The following is an 18052-nucleotide window of genomic DNA, read 5'->3' as shown; positions in this document are numbered from 1 at the left end:
TGACAGATTGGACTGCAGGCTAGCTGTGTGGCCATACCAAGCCACCTCGAACCTGTTTCCTTATCTGCCAGAACAGGGTTAGTTCTTGGCTCGTTTACTCCGCCATGCTGTTAAGAGATGAAACAAGATAGTGTTTGTAAAAATGGTTTTGAGGAAGTATGAAGTATTGCAAAAGTATAAGGAAGACCAGAATTGCAGTCCTCAGAGCCTGTTTAGGATCAAACACTGGCATCAGAACTGGAAGGCCCCAAATCTTCTAAAACTGACCAGCACCGAAGCTGCTCGAGGACCCATGCCCCTCAAATGTCCACAGGGTTAAGAACCCCGATGCTTGCTAGAGGACTTTCCCTAAAAGGCTCTGCCTCCTGTTGCAACAAAGTGACCCAGATGCTGCAGCCTGACAGCCCCATCTCTGGTTTCAGTGCAGGTTTATTTCAGTTTTATATTTTATTCCAGGCAAGTGCTTATTACATGGATAGTATTCATGTCTCAATACCTAAAGTCTTGGAGCATGAACAGCCACTAGAATACAGTTCAATAGTAAAAATACAATATGTACAAAATTAGGGTTTTTGTAGGGTTTTTGTTTTTTTTCCCACACAGCAGATGTATCCAAACACATAAAAATCTCTACAGTCTGGGGTCGCTACGGTTTATATTTCAGGAAACGGAGACACAGTGACCGAGTCCTCACTGTAAACAAGGGCCACCTCTTTAGGGGATGGGGATGGAACCCTGGGATGGGGGAGAAGCTGTTCCTGGAGAGCAGGGGTATGGTGACCCCTAATTCCCCTCCAGGCACTCCCTGCCCTTCTTTGGCCCCCCAAGGAACCAACCTCCCCCTCTCCCCGAGGTAAAGGCTCCCAGCCCAGTGAACCACTCTTAACATCAAAAAGTAAAACACGCATGAGAGGTAAGGTGTGTGTGTGTGTGTGTGTGTGTATGTGTGCGCACACGCACGCGTCCCCCAGGCTGGAAGGGCTAGGGAGGGGAGGGGCAGGCGGTCCCACAGGGTGAGGACAGATATGGTCCTGACAGCTCTCAGAAGGGAGATGCCCAAGGAAGGGCTGGGCGGCGGCTGCCCTCTCGGGCACACGGCATCACAGCGTTCACAAACAACAAAAACAACAGCAACAACACCCATCGTCACCAATCTGGACATAGTCATTCGGCACTAGATTCGAAGGCCCCCACTGCTAGGGGTGGGGAGGGGCAGGGGCGGTGAACAGGCGGATGAGGTATCTGTGCAGGCCCGAGAGGCCACTGGTTGACACACTTTCTGGAATGGCCTCAGGATGCAGGGAGGTGAACAGAGCTTGAGAGGGAGGGCAGGTTCCCCAACGTTTCTCTGTTCCCTGGGCGCCAGGCTGATCGGGCTCCCTCTGCTCTTTCGGTTGTAATCACTCAAGGAAGAGTGGAAACTGGTCTCCCCAAGAACCAGGGTGGCAGGTGGTGGCTGCAGGGGCAGGAAGGCAGCGAGCTTGTGAGGTGTGAGTGCTGTGCTGGGATGGGTGTGGGGCTCCCTCTTAGAGGCCTCTAGGGTGTCCACAGGCCCTCCCTTTCCCCACCCCAGGAGAGACAAAGGAGAGCAGTCCCCAGGACCAGGAAGGAACTGAAAGAGCGTTCTTAGGTGTCCAAACCTGTTCAAGACCTTTGCCAGCCTCCTCAGAACACTGCAGGCCACTCCTCCTGCCCCCAGCCTGTCAAAGCAAACTTCACACCTAGGGACACTGGCTTCCTCTCCCCACACTGAAAGGCCATCGTGTGTCCAGGTGGGGAGCCGAGTGCACAACTGAGTGTGTCTGACACAAGGCCACTTGTAATAAATACCCACATAAAAAGAGAAGCCAAAGTGGTCTGCCGAGGCAGAGGCAGGGAAAGAAGCATGCCCCCCCACATACACACAGGCCCCCTGACTCCCCACCCCAAGCTCAGCCCTGCCCTAGGTCCAACCAAGGACCTTCCTCAGAGGAAAAGTTGTGGCACGCAGCAGCCTCCACCGAGTATACACTCAGAACAGCCCACTGGGAAAAAGTGGATGTTCAGGGGAAAAGAGAGAGATGATGGCAGAGACAGAGGAGTTGGGGCAGGAGTAGCAGCCCTCCTCCCTTCTCTACAGGTCCCCAGAGCAGCAGGGAAGGAGCTTGGTTGGGCCCAGGCCCTGGATTTTTAACTTCCTCAGCAGTGTGGCTTCAGGCACCTGGAACCCAGACTAGATAGCTACTAATCCACTTCTCTGAGGCTGCGGGAGGCACTCAGGCACACCCATCCCTCGGGAGTGCACAGCACTGAGCAGAGGCCAGGGAACCAGGGATGGGGACTGACGGGTCCAGAGAAGCTCTCTCCCCAGCTGTACCCAGGCCGGCGGGAGGGGGGGGAGGGGCAGGACCACTAAGCCCTTCCTTCCCAGTCCCCACCCACCTTCAGCCTACCCTCCTGAGGTCAGGAGCCCAGTGGCAAGGATTGGGGTGCTCAGGGAGCTTAGCAACAGCACAGGTTCAGTTGTTGATAGAGACTCCTCTTAACTAGCTTCTGCTGTGACGAGCCAGTGACCGCAGCTGGGTTGGAGAACCATAGGCTGGCGCCCACCTGTGTGGGTGGGACTGCAGAGCAGCCACTTCTTAGGATCTGTTACGGGTACTCAGAGCAGAGCGCCGCCCCCCCCCCCCCCCCCACGGTACCCAGCTTTGTAGGCCAAGTTGCTTCAGTTCTGCTCCCTCTCCCCGTCCCCTCCAAAGGCCTGGGGAGAGAAGGCCGAGGCTCAGGACAGAGGACCCGGCACTCAGCCACCTCATCAGACAGCAATAGCAGCAGCAGCACAGGAAGGCAGGCAGGGTCGGGGAAGCCGGAGAACACAACACCCACTTCGCACTGGTTGCAGGGGACAAGGTGGGGAGGCGGGAACGGCACTGGAGCTGGCACCAGGCCGGATGAGTGGCACATTCACCAGAGTGTCTCATCACTTTATCAAGTCCTAGTGCAGTGGGGTAACCCCCTGCCCTGTGCCCAGCTCCCTGGGGGGGCCCTCCCTCCCCTGGCTCAGAGTCTCTGCACCCCCTTCCCCTAGGAGGCCTGGGGGTGGGTGTGGGTGGGGCGGGCCTTGGCCTGGCTGGAATGTGTGGAGCTGGTGGGTGGGAGAGTGGGGGACAGGTCCCCCTCCCTGCCCCCACTGGGGGCCTCTGAGTGGCCTCATCCTCAAGCCAGCTTGAGTGTGCTGACCGGGAAGGAGGGCATGGTGACCATGGTCACGGGGTTGAGCACTGTCTGGCCCACCAGCTGGGGGTGGTGCACCACCTGAGCCCCCACAGCTGGCTTTGCCATGACAGTGGCTGGGGGTCCCAGCCCCGCTGTGCCATTCACTTGCTGGTGTGAGAGGGTGTGGGCAATGTGGCTCACCGCCACGGGCTGGCTCACTGCCACGGGCTGTGGATACAGGGGCAGCTGGGAGCCGAGGTGGGCCACATGGTTGAGGGTGGCAGGGTGCACTGTGATGTGGCCAATGGGGGGTGTGGCAGGTGCCAGCTGCACAGCAGGGCTGGGGGCCGAGGGGGCAATGTGGGCGATGTGCTTGCCGCCCGGCCCCTGTAGAACGTGGTTCACAGTCTGGATGACTGAGGCGTGGGTGGTGGCCGTGTGGGCGATGACCGTGGAACCTCCACCAGCTGCAGCCACCAGATGGGCTGGAGCGGGCACCAGCGTCTGGGCAGGGGCAGCCGGTGGGGGAGGAGGGGCTGGCAGAGGTGTCTTCTGCTGTGGTGGCGGCTGCTGCCCAGGCAGGTGGACAGGAGACAGGGCCACAGGCTGGGAGTGGGGGTGTGGATGGGGAGGCAGAGGTGCGGGGGCGGTGCTGGGCGGTGGCTTCGGCAGCTCCGGGTGGGGGCGATGGCTCAGTTTAGGTGGGCCCAGGCCGGCCTGATCCTCCTCCATATCCTCGTCTATGTTGTCCTCACCCTCTGTGGGGGGACATGGGGACAGGGACAGGTCAGAAAGGCTCGCAAAACAAGAGGCTGGAGTAGTAGATGCCCCTGGGGTCTGGGGGCATGGAGCTGGGGGGCAAGGGCCTGACCAGGGAGGGGCAGGTGGGGCTCACCAGAGGCCGTAGAGGTGGAGGCCTGGTCATCCTCCGGCTGGCCAGTCTGCCGGAGCACACGGTCGATCTCCAGCACGTCCATCCACTGGCTCAGCTCATGCTTGAGCTCCGCCAGCCGCTGCTGTGTGGCGATCTTCTCCCGCGCCAGCCGCTCCATCTCATGCTCGTATTCCTTCTCCTTCCTCTTCAGAGACTGGACAACAGCCAAGAGACCGAAGGATACCCTGAGCAGAGGCCACAGGGTCCCCAGTACCGCAATCCCTTCCCACTGCCACCCTGGCCTCCAGATCACTTAGCACCCAGGGGCAGTCTGCAGTGATGGGGCCGCAGGGGACCACACCCACTGCTGGTCCATGGCTTTGTCCCGTGAGGCCCTGCATCCTGGGGACTGTGGGCTCTCCAGCAGGCACCATTGAAAAAAAGCACAGATCCAGGCCAGCCCCACTCTAGGATGAAGGCCTTCCCCCACCCCCACATCAACTGTGTCCTGAGGGGCTTCATGGCCTCTGGCTCTATCCACCCTCCTGGCAGCCACTTGCCTCCATTCTGCAGAGGACAGAAGGGGTAACAGACTTCTCCGTGACGCTCAAGGCCCCGCCACCACTCATACCATGCTGTCAGTCACCACGCCACAGGCTACCCTCCTTGGAACTCATTCCCCAAAGAACCCCAAACAATCCTGCCCTTTGCTCCACAGCATCATTCACTAGTCTTAACTTCAATGTCCCTGAGGATGCCTCTCAGACTTTGTGGCATGGCCTCCAACCCCCTGAATTTCTTCTTGACCTGCCTCCATCTCATCCCCAGCAGCTGTTGGCTCTGCCCTCTGCTCTGACCTGGGCTACTCTCCGTGGCACCTACCTGTGCTGCCTCTCAACCACACTCTCCATTTTCACCCTGCCCACAGCCCTCCAGATTCCCCAGGCTGCTGAATGATCGATCCCTAAGCCCTGGAACGTGCCCCTCCTTCCACACCTGTAGCTGAGCTGCACTGACCAAGGAGAAATGGCTCAATGGCACCTCTGACATGGAGCACCACTGGAGACACTTCTGTCCTTCACCACAGGTTCCACATTGCTCCTGCCCCCATGACACTGAAGCCACCCACCTCACTAAGAACACCAACAGGGAGTTCCCTTGTCCACAGAGCCATCCCTGCCTCAACTCCTCCAGGCCCACAGCCTCTTAGGTTCACCCTTCATGTTGGTGCTGGATGCCATGCCTCCCAGACTGTGGCACTGCTCCCCTATCAGAAGTGTCTCGAGGGGCATGTGGGTGGCTCAGTCGGTTGAGCATCCAACTCTTAATGTCAGCTCAGGTCAGGATCCCAGGGTCGTGGGATCAACCGCTCAGCACAGAGCTGGCTCAACATCCTCTCTCTCTCTCCCTCCGCCTCTCTCCCCCACTTGGTATATGTACTTTCTCTCTCTCAAAAAAAAAAAGTGTTTTATATCCCCAAAAGGCCAGCTTGTGTCCTATGCCTCAGCTCCTATCCTCCATGACCTCCTGAAGCTGACACTTTATTAAAACTGACTCCTCTAAGTCTTGGAGACCTCCCTGTTGCCAGTTTCTCTTTGGCCCAGACATGTCACGAGTGCTGGGTCCACCAAACATGGACACTTTTGCCCTGCTGCATCCTGAGTCTCTTAACCTGAACTATTCCTGAGCTCCTGGCTTCTAAGGCTGGCTGGTTACGGCCAGGTACAGAACCCACCGACTCTTCCTACACCAAACTATCCAGCTTGTCTTAGTTTTCCTCTCTGAACCCGGTCTCACACACAGATGGTCCCTTCTCATCCCTCTACATCATATGTGCTTGTGCTCCGAGACCACATCTGACTCCCACCACCCATCCCATCTCATGCCCTGACCAGTGCATCTTCTTGCCCTTGAGCCCTTCTTGGCACCGCACAACACTCTTGAGCATTTAATAAGACTGTCAGGTAGTACTTAATCAGACACTAGCTCATATTATCCCTAAAAGCTTCGTATTTTGTCCTTCCACCTCCATACACACTGTTCCTTGTCCAACGCTGTGAGTAAAGACAAGGACTGTTTTATTATCAGTTTTATCCCCTGACCCGACCAGTGTCCAGGACAGAATTATGCACATCTTAGCTCCAGGGGAAGGATCTGTGAGGATGTGAGCATGTTGGTTCCCACCTCTATCCTGTCTCTCTGCTGTATCACAGAATCACAGTCACATTAGACATAAGTTTCCCCTGACTCTATTTCTACAAGCAGTTTTATAGCAGCCTTCCTGACTGTTCACTTGTCCCTCTTGGGCATGGCAATGTCTTCAAGTTCGCCCACTAAACTAGGCCCAATTTCCCTACACTTCCTCGTACAGCCCCAAACTCCTGTGTTTCTGACCTCACCAGTAAGAAATGCCTCAAACCATTAGTACCTGCCAACACATAACCCAGACACAACCATGCAATGTTCTGGCCTGAAACCTGGTAGTTTTACAATTCTGCTAGCAGTCCCAGGCCACACACAGCCTTCTCTATCCTGGTTTTGAGATTTAACCGGTTTCCCTCTATATTTCTGCCAGAAAGATCTCACACACACACACACACACACACACACACACACACACACACCTGGCTTCTCACCTGGCTCTACCCTGAGAGGCCAGTGCTGGACATGACATCAGATGAGGCCATATCAATGATGGGGCCTGTGGTGAGTCAGCTCTCACTTGAACCTGGCTGCTGGGGGCTGGAAGTGGTGTCCTGAACTCTACCTACCAGCAGGAAGAGTAGATTTCTGACTTAGGGAGAAACTCAGAGGCCAAAACCTCTTTTTCTTACCCAGCTCAGTTATCCACAGGCCTAGAGGCACCCGGAAAGTTTCTCCAGGGTCCAGCTTTTATCCACATTGCTTCATTTTAAACATATTTCCTAAAACTGCTTGGATGCATAGTTTGGTACCTGCCTATTCCTCTTCCTGTTTTTGTCCACCTCACTGTGGCTTTCTTAAAATCTTCCATGCCACTCTGAGTCTGGCTGGGAGCTACAGCCTTCCCCCCTCAGCAAACAACCAATGCTTTCAGTCTACACACCTTATTGGTCTCTCTACTATTCCATTTTGACTCCTATCTAGTGCCCTGCTGCCCCCCCCCCCCCGCCCCCAGCCCCTGGCCCATCTCTACTCTCCACGTGGTAACCCCCACGGCCACCTTTAAGTTCCAAAACTGAATCCTGCTCCCTCTTGCTGGAGAAATTTCAGCCTGAGCTGGGCTTTCTGCCCTCTGCTTTGCCCAGGTCACCCTGGAACCTTCAGGTCTCAGTTCAGATGCCCCTTCCTCAGCAACAACCTCCGGCACTCCTCAAAACAGATCCTCTGATCCCTGTCCCTATTACATTCTCATGGCACAGTATTTATAATCTGCCACCAAGACCAAACCTATGAAGACAGACCCACGCTTATTTCTTTGCTCCCTGCTTCATCCTCAGAATCAGACACAGAGCTGTCCAAAGTACCTGAGTGAATAAACAAATGAATGAGATTGAGGATTGAGATAGCCTTGTAACTTTTGTTTCTGCTTCCATTACCAGCCCCAGGACAAATTTCTCTTATGAACAGCCTGGGTACACCTCACACCTCGCTGCCTCCTCAGCCCAGGTTCATGTCTGCTGGTTCTACTAAGTCTCTATTTCTGATTTATTTTCAAATCCAGATATCATTGCAAGCAAGGCTTTCCTAAGTATGTGTCTATAAAGTGGAATGTGCCATCCTATTCTTATTACTTCTCAAGAATTATTATTAAGTTGGTGTTTATAGAGGACCAATCTGAACATTCCTATGATGAAGATGCTATTTCTTCCCATTTAGCAAAATGGCAGTACAAAAGAAACTGAGAGTCATAGAAAACGTCACAGCATTTGGACAAGGATTTGCTTCCAGGACACATAATTGCCTATGACTGAAAAACCGGGAACATTCTCAAGCCCAAGTTCTGCAAAAATATGTCAGAAGTAGGCCTCCTGGAGACCCTCCGAAGCCCACCCCCTCGGGCCTCTCCTCTTTCTAAGCCAGTCAAGCCAACAGCGAGGCCCCGCCCCTCCCAGAGCACGCGCGCACCCACGCGGACCCGGCCTTGCAGCGTCACTCCCTGCCGGCTGCACCCTCCCCTCGGAGCACGGAAGCCCCGCCCCCACCCCGTTTCCACCAATCTTCGAGCCCGACCCCTCCCCTCCAGGGTGCCGGGAAGCGGCCTGGAGGCGCGCCAGCCCCTCCCCCTCACCCGCAGGGCGGGCGGAAGGGCGCGCGTTCGCGGGAGCTTGGGAGGGAGCAGCCGGCTGGGAGCAGTCGCGAAGCAGCGCCTCCGCCCCCTGAACAAGTCAGGCTCCGGTTACCTCAGGGCTGTGACCCCGCAGTACTGGCCGGGGGAGGGGTGGCGCCCGGCCCCGGCTCAAAGCTCGGTCAGATCCTCTTTGCTACCCTTCCCACAGGAACCTTAATGCTGCCCGACCCCCCAGCTGTCGAAGCGCGCCGATAGGGGGACCGCAAGCTGCCACCGCCCCCGCCAGGCAGGGAGCCCTAAGTCCCTCCCACTCCCCAACGGCTCCATTTGGACTCCGTCTCCGCGGCAGCCGAGCGTGGCCGCGCGCCCCACCCCCACAGCCTCCTTTCCGGCACGCGGAACCCTCGGCCGGTTTCCAAGGAAACCGAAACACGGGGCCGTCATGGCAACTGTCTTATCTGGCGGGCGCCCCCCACCCCGTACTGCAGAGGGAAGCCAATGTCCAAAGAGGGGAGGTCCACACAGACAGGAGGGCCCCTTGAAAAGGGGTTTTTAAAATCCCAGGCATGAGGAGAGCCTAATTTTTGAAGGTTCGGCGACCCGAGGACTGGTTACTCAGACATTTCCACAGCCTCCAGGATTAACCCCCAAAATTGAGTCGTGGCACCTCAATGCGCTCACTGGAAGGCTCTTAACCCTTTGGGGGTAAAACGGGGTGGGGCCTCACCGGCGCGCCGCCGCGTGCAAGGAGCCACGCCCAGGGGACTCCCCACCCCATCACGAGCGACAGATTCTCGGGCCAAATCCGGGTTCCCGCCCAGGCACTGCGGGCGGGCTGGAGGCGCCGGGGCGGCTCCACGCCCTTCTCACCCGCGGGGGCACTAAGAGCGCCAGGCTGTAACGCGGGCCCGGGCACCGGGTCTGAAAACCGAGCTGCGGAGGCGGCGCAGATGGCGGGGCTCCGCGGGGCGGCCGAACGGGAAAAGGGGGGGTGGAAAAGGGAACGCCGCGGCCGCCCTCCCCCGCGCACGCGCGCCCGTCCTCCCGCCCCCTCGCGGGCGGGGAGCCCCGCTGACGTCAGCCGGGCCATGTGCTCAGCGCCCGCGTGGAGGCGGGCGGGGGAGCGGGAGAGGGAGCGAGGGCGGGGCGGGGCCGCGGCGAGGGGAAGAGGGCGGGAGGAGTGAGGAGGAAGCTGGCGCAGAGGCCGCCGCCCGCCGTCCTCTCCGCCGCGCTTCCCTCCCCCTTACCTGGATGTACCGCAGCGCCGTCCGCAGCACACTCAGATTCGACGTCTTCTTGTCGTCCACGTTGGGGATGTTGCGCTTCAGAGTCTCAAAGCATTCTTTCAGATGGGCCCTCCTGGGGAGAGGGAGAGGCGCCAGTTAGCCAGCGCCTGGGGGGCCGGGGGCCAGGGCGGGGAGGGAAGGCCCCAGGAGAACAAGGGTGGGACCTGTCCCCGGAGCGGGCAGGTCGAGCCCAGAGACACACACGCACGCACACACACCTGTTCTTCTCCAATTTGTTGTGGACTTCTCTGGTTCCGATCCTGAAACCCAGACAGACAGGAGGCTTAGGGAGGAGGGCCCAATTAGGTGGCCTTCCCGCCCCCTGCCCCACTCCCCAAATGTCACAGGCGTCTTGCCCCCCACATTCTCTGTACAAAAAGCAGCAATGGGAGATGTTCACCCTGTTCAGATGTGCTTATCCTCCCTGGAGGGCACACGTATGCTCCTAATTCACAACCCAGTAACCCTCCATCCTGCCCCTTCCACCTAAGAGGAGATATAAGGTCTCCTGGGGCTCAGAGAAATAGCCAGTTGACCCCAGCCCTCACCCAAGAGTTCCCCAATCCAATACTCTGTCCAAAGGCTTGGAAATGCCATCGGCCCATCCTTGAGGGGGTCAGAGAACACAGAAGCCTGAGAAAACAGAGGGCAATGGCCATTCCCCACTCCCAGGGTGGGGACAGGCACAGGCACAGGCACAGTGCAAACTGTCCAAATAAAATACCGTGCTTCTCAGATAGGGAGGTAGGACATGGCTTTGAAGGACTGGCTCAGGAGGGGGGGGGGGGTACTTTCTCTTCCACACACAGCCCAGGATTCGGGCAGTTCTCCACCCCACCAGCCCAGACTCTGCCACACCTCACTCACCCCCCAGGCCTCTTCTTCTGTTCGCTGGATTTGACTTCTTCCGCTGGTGCCAACTTCAGGGTCCCAAGAGTGGGTGGGGGTGGCTGCTGGGGGGCCAGCTGGGGCTGGACTCCAGGGTGTGGTGCTATGGTCAGGATAGGGGTGGGGAGGGGCTGCAGAGGCTTAGGGCTGCCAGTGGGCGGAAGGGTGGTCTTGGAGTCCGGCAGCAGGGGAGCAGGGGTGGGCACCTGTGGCCTGGTGGGCAGGGGGGCAGCCTCCTTAATGCTGAGTCCAGGGGTGCTAACCAGGGCTGGCTGGCGGGGCGCCAGGGGCAGAGGCTGGGCTGCAGGAGGCAGTGGTGGGGGTGGGGGCAGAGGTTGAGGAGAGTTGGTCACTACTGGAATAGGAATGACAGTCAGTGGGGTGGGGGTGGCAAGTGGGGGTGGGGGTGCTGGCGGGGGTGCCGGAGGGGACAGAGGTAGGGGTGGTGCTTCAATGCGGGGCTCCTCCACGGGCAGGGCATGGGCCAGCCTGGCCAGGCTGCTGGCCTTCTTCTGCTCCTGCTCCCTCTCCCGCTCCAAGCGAAGCCGCTCCTGCTCCTCTACGCAGAGAGAACACAAGGGGTTTTCTCAGTGGGCCAGCAGTCCTGGGTCCCAGCTTCTGAAGTCTTCCAACCATAACACATCCTCTGACCCTGTCCCAGTTAGTGCTCAGTGACACCCCCGCTCAGCCTGAGACACCACAAATCCCCATCCACACCCAGACAGGCACTGGGGTTAAGTGCTGGGGACACAGCGGCGAACAATTAAAACAGACCTAGTCTCTGCGTTGGGGAGCTCAAGGCCTAGAGGCGTTGAGGGGAAGGACAAGTTACAGAGGATAACAACCCAGGCTGAGAGAGGAGAGGGGCTGTGGAAAGACAGAGCAGGGGCTGTCAGAGAGGATGCTGGAGGTCTGGCAACCTGAAAGTTCAGAGGTTAGGCTGGTGATGAGCAGGAAAGTTCAGGAACAAGGCTGAGGGGAATGGGGTGATAGATAAGGTGGGCAGAGGCCAGTCAGCAAGACCTCACAGGCTACCAGAGAAGAATGGGGGGGTGGGAGGTAGGCGGATCATAGCTTCTGGGGAAGGCCTTGGAAAGTATTTACCAAGTACTTTCCAGAGGGCAGGCGGCACCTCCACTTCACAGATGAAATAAATTAGCTCAGAGAGGCAAAGTGATTTGTTGAGGACCACACAGCAAGTCACAGGTATTACTGAAACTACACCCAGCCAGGAATCCAGACACCCAGCGTATACCTATACTTGCTGTGTCAGCATCTGCTCACTAGGTGTCTGTACACACACACACCTGTGGATCCTCACAAGAGTCCACACCACAGGCAGGGCAGGGACATCACCTTCAGTTCACACATGAGGAAATGAGGCCCAGGACTCCCAGGCCAGGTCCCAGTGTCTGATTTCCTCAGAGACCACACAAAACAAATTCAGTCCTTCTCTGCCCTTTGTGGTGCTAGAACTCATTGTTCCCACATCCCTCTTGTCCCCACCACCAGCGGGACAACCAGGAAGCAAAGAGGCAGGTGGGAAAGAAGGGCAGCCTCGCACCGGTCAGTTCAGCATCTCTGCTGAAAGACCTGCTGCCAGGTGAGGCCTGCTCAGGAGCTGGCTGAGAACACCCTTCCTGATCCAGAAGCACCTCTCCATCTCCACCCAGCCCCATGCTCTCTGGGCCCCACCATTCAGGTTCCCTGGCTACAGGGCTGGGCAGGATCTCTGGGGAGCAGCTGCAGCCCCCAGGCCAGGGAGCAGGCTGGTCCACCAGCCCTCCTGCCCATCACGGATTGGCCACACTGCTGACTGACTGAGCTGACAGCAGTAGCGGGCAGACACGCCCCAAACACACCACCCCACGGTGGGTGGGGTTGGGGGAGGGGGGGACAAGGTTGGCTAAGAGCCCCTTGTGGAGGAGGGCATCAACCCCACACTGGCCTTTGGGGCTCAGGGCCCCAGAAAACCTGAGGCCTCAGGGCCCTTTGGCCAACCAACAATTTGAGTGTGAGCCAGGCCTGCTCCAGGCCCCTCCCTCCCGCAGGGGAGAAGAGGCGAAGGAGGAAGTAGAGAGTGTTGTGAGAGGGGAAGCACTCGGCGGTTTCCCAGCAGCACGGGGCCTCTTCCGTATCTCCCCTGCCCTTCTGGAAGGGGAGCTGCCAGGCCGGTGTGGGCCTGCTCCAATGAGGGGAGGCATTGGTCTCCCAGGCCTTTCCAAAGGCCCTGGCTTATATTACAGCTCCGGGGAAAGCCAGCTCTCTGCTCCCCAGCTTCCCAGAGACTACACTGGCAAAGAGTTCCACCTACCACCTACCTAGTCCACCCCCCACCCATCCCCAAGGCAAGGCCCTGGAGGTCAGGGCCCAACACAGCCCACCTTCATTCCTTTGAGCCAGGGCCCAAACTTTCACAGGTGTGGGGGTCGATGTTCCATTCTCCCATTAGCAGTGGGAGAGAGGGGACCCCAAGCCCCCAAGGACAGGTGTCCTGGGAACCCAGCCTGAAAGTAAAACTCATTCCCCATATTTTAAAGTAACTCCACACAGCTGGTCCAGGAGATGGCAACCTCCTTCTCACCTACCCTCTCTTCCAGAGCCAGGCAGGTACCAGGAAGGACCCAGGTGAATGGCCAAGCTCTATCACACCTGGATTGACATGAGAAATCTTGACTGGTGGCGAAGAAGAGGGGGTGTCCCAAGCCAGATCCAGTCCACCAAAGCTTCCTGCCTCCTCCCCACCAGCAGCAACCCTCCTCCTATGCCCTGGGGAGGGGGAAACCCAGTGGGGACAGCAAAGTGGCAGTCACTCAAGGGCCTCCCTCAAGAACAATACAGGTTTAGACTCTTTAAAATAATGCACCTATGCAGCACTCCCAAACATGCACGCACTCTGACACCCTCCCTGGGCTCTGCCCAGAGGCTGGCCCCAGGGAAGTTAGCCTAACCGTTCTGGGGGTGATTCAGGGGCCACAGTAGGCTCAGGGCTGGGGCCTGAGGAATCTACACTAGGTAGCCCCCATTGTTCAGGAGGAGTCCTCCCCTTCTTCATGCTAATAGGGAGCTAAATACATAAGGCAGCCCCCCCCCTCCCCTCCCAGGGTGTAAGTAGGTCAGGTAGAAGAGGCTCCCATTTGAGCCACCTCCATGAATGCTGGAAATGACCAGACCCCCCCCCTCCCCACCTGACCACCAGGATGGCCTCTCTTTCCTCTCACACACACATGTGCACACACATCCTCAGGTTCATCACGTGAGCAATCTGGCTGGTCTAGGTCAGGAAACCCACCCTTGAGATTGAACCAGGGCATGGACAACAGGATCCCTGTTCAGAGCTGCTCATCAGGTACATACCCAGGAAAGCAGTTCTGGTCAGCAGGTCCACACACCACCCCTTTTCTCCCATTTTTCCCACCCCAAGTCAGAGGACAGAACCTCAAGGAGGAGAAAAAAATATGAACTTGAGATTAACTGCTGTGGCCAGGTATGTGAGCTTTTGGAGTAGATCTGGCTTTGCACCATCCATCCCCTAAGACCTCCTGCCACGCCAAGAAGGACCTGTGACTGGTCAGTTAAACTAGGCCTCTACTCAGCTCCCTGCCCTCAGTTCTCACCACGTGGGGGAGGGGCGCTCTCGCGCGCGCGCGCCCCCGCGCTGTCTCTCTCTCTCTCTCTCTCATCACTGTCCTTCTTACAGCCAGCTCTGGCCTTATTATTTGGGAAAGGGTGGAAGAGAAGAGGGCACAGGGTCTTCTCCCCTTCCCCAGAAGGCCAATCAGCCTGAAGGTAAAACGAAGGTGATGTGAGTGTTCCCTTGGGGCAACAGCAGGGTCAACCCTGTTCACCTCTAGCACAGTGCCTGATGCGCGGCAAGGACACAATAGGTACTCCTGAATTGCACTGTGTTGATGGTGGCAGCAGGTGACTCAAGTCTCTCCAATTCTTGTGCACGCTGCCCTCCCCTCCACGCCCCGTCGCCGGGCCCGAAAGCAGGACATTCTCGGCCACCACCAGTACTGTCAGGGCCTGGCCCTGCTCAGGACCCCGAAAACAAGGGGGAGGGGCACGTGGGCTGATGTCCTGGCCCATCAATTCCGCAAAATCCAAGCATGTCAGTCTCCCATATCTCGAGTGGCTCCTGACCTTGAGAGGCCTGTCGGCCGGGTTGGCCGGGCGGACCCGCTGCTCCCCCGCCCCTGGCCCGCTGCTGCTCCCCTCACCCCACCCCCTCCGCCGCTGCCGCGGCACAAGCTAGCTGCAGGGCGCGCGCGCACACAACACACACTACTACCTCCTGCATGACTCATCATTGAAGCAACAATAGGCAGAGAGAAAGGAAAGGAGGGCGAAGCACTCTCTCTACCACAACCAACTCGGCAGAAGGTTTGGGGAGGGGAGGTGGAGGGGACAGGAGTCCCCGGATACTGCACACACACCGATCCGGATCCGAGGCCCTCGCAATGGTCCGGAAAACGGAGGTGTTTACCTCCAACCCCTATTCCTGACCCTGAAGCCTGGGACCACCGACAGGGCGGGTGGGACGGAAAGCATCTGAAATCTTCCTTTCCTGTCGAGGGAACGTCAAAGTTTGCCCCTTCTCAAGCCTGGTTCACTCCACAATGTGGCCAGGGGTATTGTCAGGAGGTCCTGGTGAGAACGTTCCCCCAAACGTCAGTGGGAATATGTGAGCTCTAAATGTCCTGTCGCCTTGCAAGTCTGAGGGTTTCCCTTGCCCCAGGATCAAAAACAGGAGGTTAGGGCGAGAATGGACAGGTGAGCTCGGCGGCTCCTCCTTCCAGCGCACAGGCTCTCCCGGGGAGGTGCCCGGCGGCCGGAGCCAGGGCCCAACCCGGCGCAAGGCCACTCGCCAGCCCCGCCCAGGCCCCGCCCCCGGCCCAGCGCGAGGCAGCCGGGAGGGGCCGGGCCGCTCCGTCCCCAGCGGGAGTGTCCCCCGTGCACGTGGTCGGAGGCGGGGCCTGTCCACGTCACCACCCGGTGTAACCAACGGGCTTGGAACGCAGGCACACGCAACATTCCAGCCGAGAGCGGGTTTGGAACGCGCAGACACGCCACATTCCACACCGGCTAAAGTGGGGCGCAGCAAGGGGGGCCCGGGGACTGCCCCCAGCGACCTGCAGGCCTTTTCGCAGACACCCAATCAGCCCGGCTCTCACCCAAATCCCTGAAGCGCGACCCAGCCCAGCTCTGGGAGGCGGGGTCAGGCGGGGCTGGCCAGGATCATAAGACACGCGATGTCATTTCATTCTGCAAAGGCCGCCTCCGCCCCAAGCGGCGCGTAGATCGTCCAGGAGCGCCCCCCGCACCCTTCCCACAGGGCCAGGGAAGCCGGGGAGCCGCTCGGCGTAGAGTAATTCCCACCCCCCACTCCGTTACACACACGCCCACTCGTGTGCACTATACACTCGCCCGTGTACACGTCCGTTCATCCGCTCTCCTCGAGGCTCACATCACAATCCCCTCTGCACACACGCACGCACACGCGGGTCTGCCACCCCCACGCAACACCATTCCGCACCCCACCCCCCACCGGCTCACACATCCTCAGCTCTACCGAGGGCGCCCCTGGCCCACGCGAAAGAAGCCCCCACGAAAGGTGCACACCGGGTGGCAGGCAGCTGAGGTGGCGCCCACAGGAGCCGGGTCCCTCACTGAATGTTAATGTATTCATTAATTAATTTTACTGCCCCCAACACTCCTCTCCAGGCGGCGGCTCTTGTGCGAACCTTGCGCTGCCCGGCTTCGCGGGCCGCTCGGGAGGGGGTCGTGTCCGCGGTTTCGCGTGGGCTCGGAGACCAGGGTCGCTCGTCTCCCCTTCCCCGGTGCCCCAGGGGCCCAACCCGGCCGCTCACCACGTGCTCTCTGTTGTTGCTGCGCTTGCCATTCCAGGAAGCGGGCCGCCTCCAGTAGCGTCTCTATGCTCATCGCGCCGAGAGCTGCCGGGGGCGCGCCGGGGCCGAGACTGCGGCCCGCGAGCCGGGCACAGGTCAGGCTGGCGGGCAGGCAGGAGGGAGGGATCACCTCCGGGGGGCGACAGGGCTGGGCGGCGCAGCGCACTCCGCAGGGAAGAACGGGAGAGCACGGAGACAAAAATTAATGTTTCCCAAAATATTTGCAAAATATAATTTGCAAATTTTAAAAATTTTGATGCAAAAAAACAAAAGGCAGCACTGCCTCCCTCCTTCCCCTCCCTCTCTTCTTCCCTTCAGATGCCTCCCGCCCCGCGGCCCCCGGGAGTCCCGCCGACAAGAAAAGGCTTTGCAACAAGATGGCGAGGAGGCACCGACACACACAACAAGGGAAGGAGCCGCGCTGCCCCCGGCCGCCGCCCCCGCTACTACACCGGGGCCGCAGCCAAAGCCCGGACCGGAGCCCCCGCCCGCAGGGCCGCGGCGTCTCAGGAAGGGAGGGGCGGGGTCCCGAGCGAGCTGGCCCCGCCCACTACAGACGGCGCGCGCACACGTGGCCGGGGTGGGGGTGGGAGAATCTCCAGCCTCGTTCGCGCCCTGCATTTCCGCTTTCTCGCCTCGCCCCGCCCCGATGGCAAGCCACAAGTTGAGCAAGGGCTGCGTGTTGCGGTCTTTCACAACGAAATTTGTCCTGCTGGAGGAAAGGGAGGGTGGAGAATTTAAGACTTAAGTTAGCTCAAATAAGGATATTCCAGGTCAGGGAAACCTTAGGATGGTACAGACTGGCCTGACCCCAGGGTCTCCGCTCCCTACCCACACGTGACCTAATTCCTGCAACCACCCGGCTGTCGCAATTCCCCCGGGATCCGCCCGTGGGCGGAGCTGACGGCAGGACTCTGCCAGAGAAGAGCCGGAGGGAGCGGAGTGGCGATCCGGTTCCGCGTTTTGTCTCCGTTCCTCCCCCCGCAGTGCGTTCGCATCCTATTAGGCGACGTCACCGGGCCGCGGGCCAATGGGCGGGCAGGACAACACGGCATGGAGCAGCTCCACATGGACACCCCGCGCCGCCAGCCTTCCGTTTAAAGGGCCAGTGTCTAACACGGTCACATTCGTGGGTGCGTATGGGTCCACTGTAAGAACGGAGGGTGGGACGCCGAGAGGGAAATTCCGCAGTTGTGCCCTGGCCGACCCTTTACTTTTCACCACCTTCCCTTTAAAACCAAGTCTCTCTCTTTTCTTCCCCTAAATTCTTGTCTTTGTCCACGCGTGTCGAACTGTGCCACCCACAGGCCACCCTTTGAACTGGGGCCGGGGCGGGGGCAGTTAAGGCAAGGCGTCCACAGCCCAGACTAAGGGGGCGTGGCTCAAATCGGGAACAACAACGTGGAGGGCGGAAGCCTGGCCCTGCCAGCCGCTGGGCTACTGAGACCGCTGGCGGGGCTCGGGGTCCGGACGCAACGCCCGGCCTCGACCGAGCTCACCCAGAGGGCGGGACCCCCGGCTGGTGCTTGCTGCCGCCTCTTCTAACGCTCCGGTTTCGAGGAGCCTCCGGGTACAATCAGAAAGTTAGACCTTTGTCAATTTACCCCAAACCTCTCATTTTGCAGAT

The 18052-nt window shown here is 59.0% G+C and overlaps 1 protein-coding gene and 1 long non-coding RNA gene across 2 annotated transcripts; both read right to left on the bottom strand.

Annotated features, from left to right (window-relative positions):
- Positions 1-411: 411 nt before the first annotated feature.
- MNT (MAX network transcriptional repressor) lies at positions 412-16910 on the bottom strand. Its single transcript, XM_045490427.1, has 6 exons — positions 16387-16910; positions 10493-11072; positions 9844-9885; positions 9587-9698; positions 4091-4283; positions 412-3953 (listed from the first exon to the last, which is right to left on the bottom strand). The coding sequence occupies exons 1-6, from the start codon at positions 16457-16459 to the stop codon at positions 3196-3198; spliced, it is 1758 nt and encodes a 585-aa protein (XP_045346383.1). The 5' UTR covers positions 16460-16910; the 3' UTR covers positions 412-3195.
- Positions 7389-9055, bottom strand: LOC123604398. Its single transcript, XR_006715316.1, has 2 exons — positions 8452-9055; positions 7389-7575 (listed from the first exon to the last, which is right to left on the bottom strand). It is a non-coding gene; the product is annotated as an uncharacterized LOC123604398 (long non-coding RNA).
- Positions 16911-18052: the final 1142 nt, after the last annotated feature.

Source organism: Leopardus geoffroyi, chromosome E1, assembly GCF_018350155.1.
Source record: "Leopardus geoffroyi isolate Oge1 chromosome E1, O.geoffroyi_Oge1_pat1.0, whole genome shotgun sequence".
NCBI classification, from domain to species: domain Eukaryota; kingdom Metazoa; phylum Chordata; class Mammalia; order Carnivora; family Felidae; genus Leopardus; species Leopardus geoffroyi.
The sequence above is the reverse complement of the archived record's forward strand: the minus strand, read 5'-3'. Positions and strand labels throughout refer to the sequence as shown.

What these genes read in the sequence shown, in the direction of transcription:
- MNT (XM_045490427.1), bottom strand. Translation starts at nt 16,459, where the DNA reads ATGAGCATAGAGACGCTACTGGAGGCGGCCCGCTTCCTGGAATGGCAA. An exon ending in CGGCGCTGCGGTACATCCAG is followed by an intron (nt 4,284 to 9,586) that starts GTAAGGGGGAGG and finishes GCTGTTGTCCAG; the next exon opens with TCTCTGAAGAGGAAGGAGAA. An exon ending in CTCCACCTCTACGGCCTCTG is followed by an intron (nt 3,954 to 4,090) that starts GTGAGCCCCACC and finishes GTCCCCCCACAG; the next exon opens with AGGGTGAGGACAACATAGAC.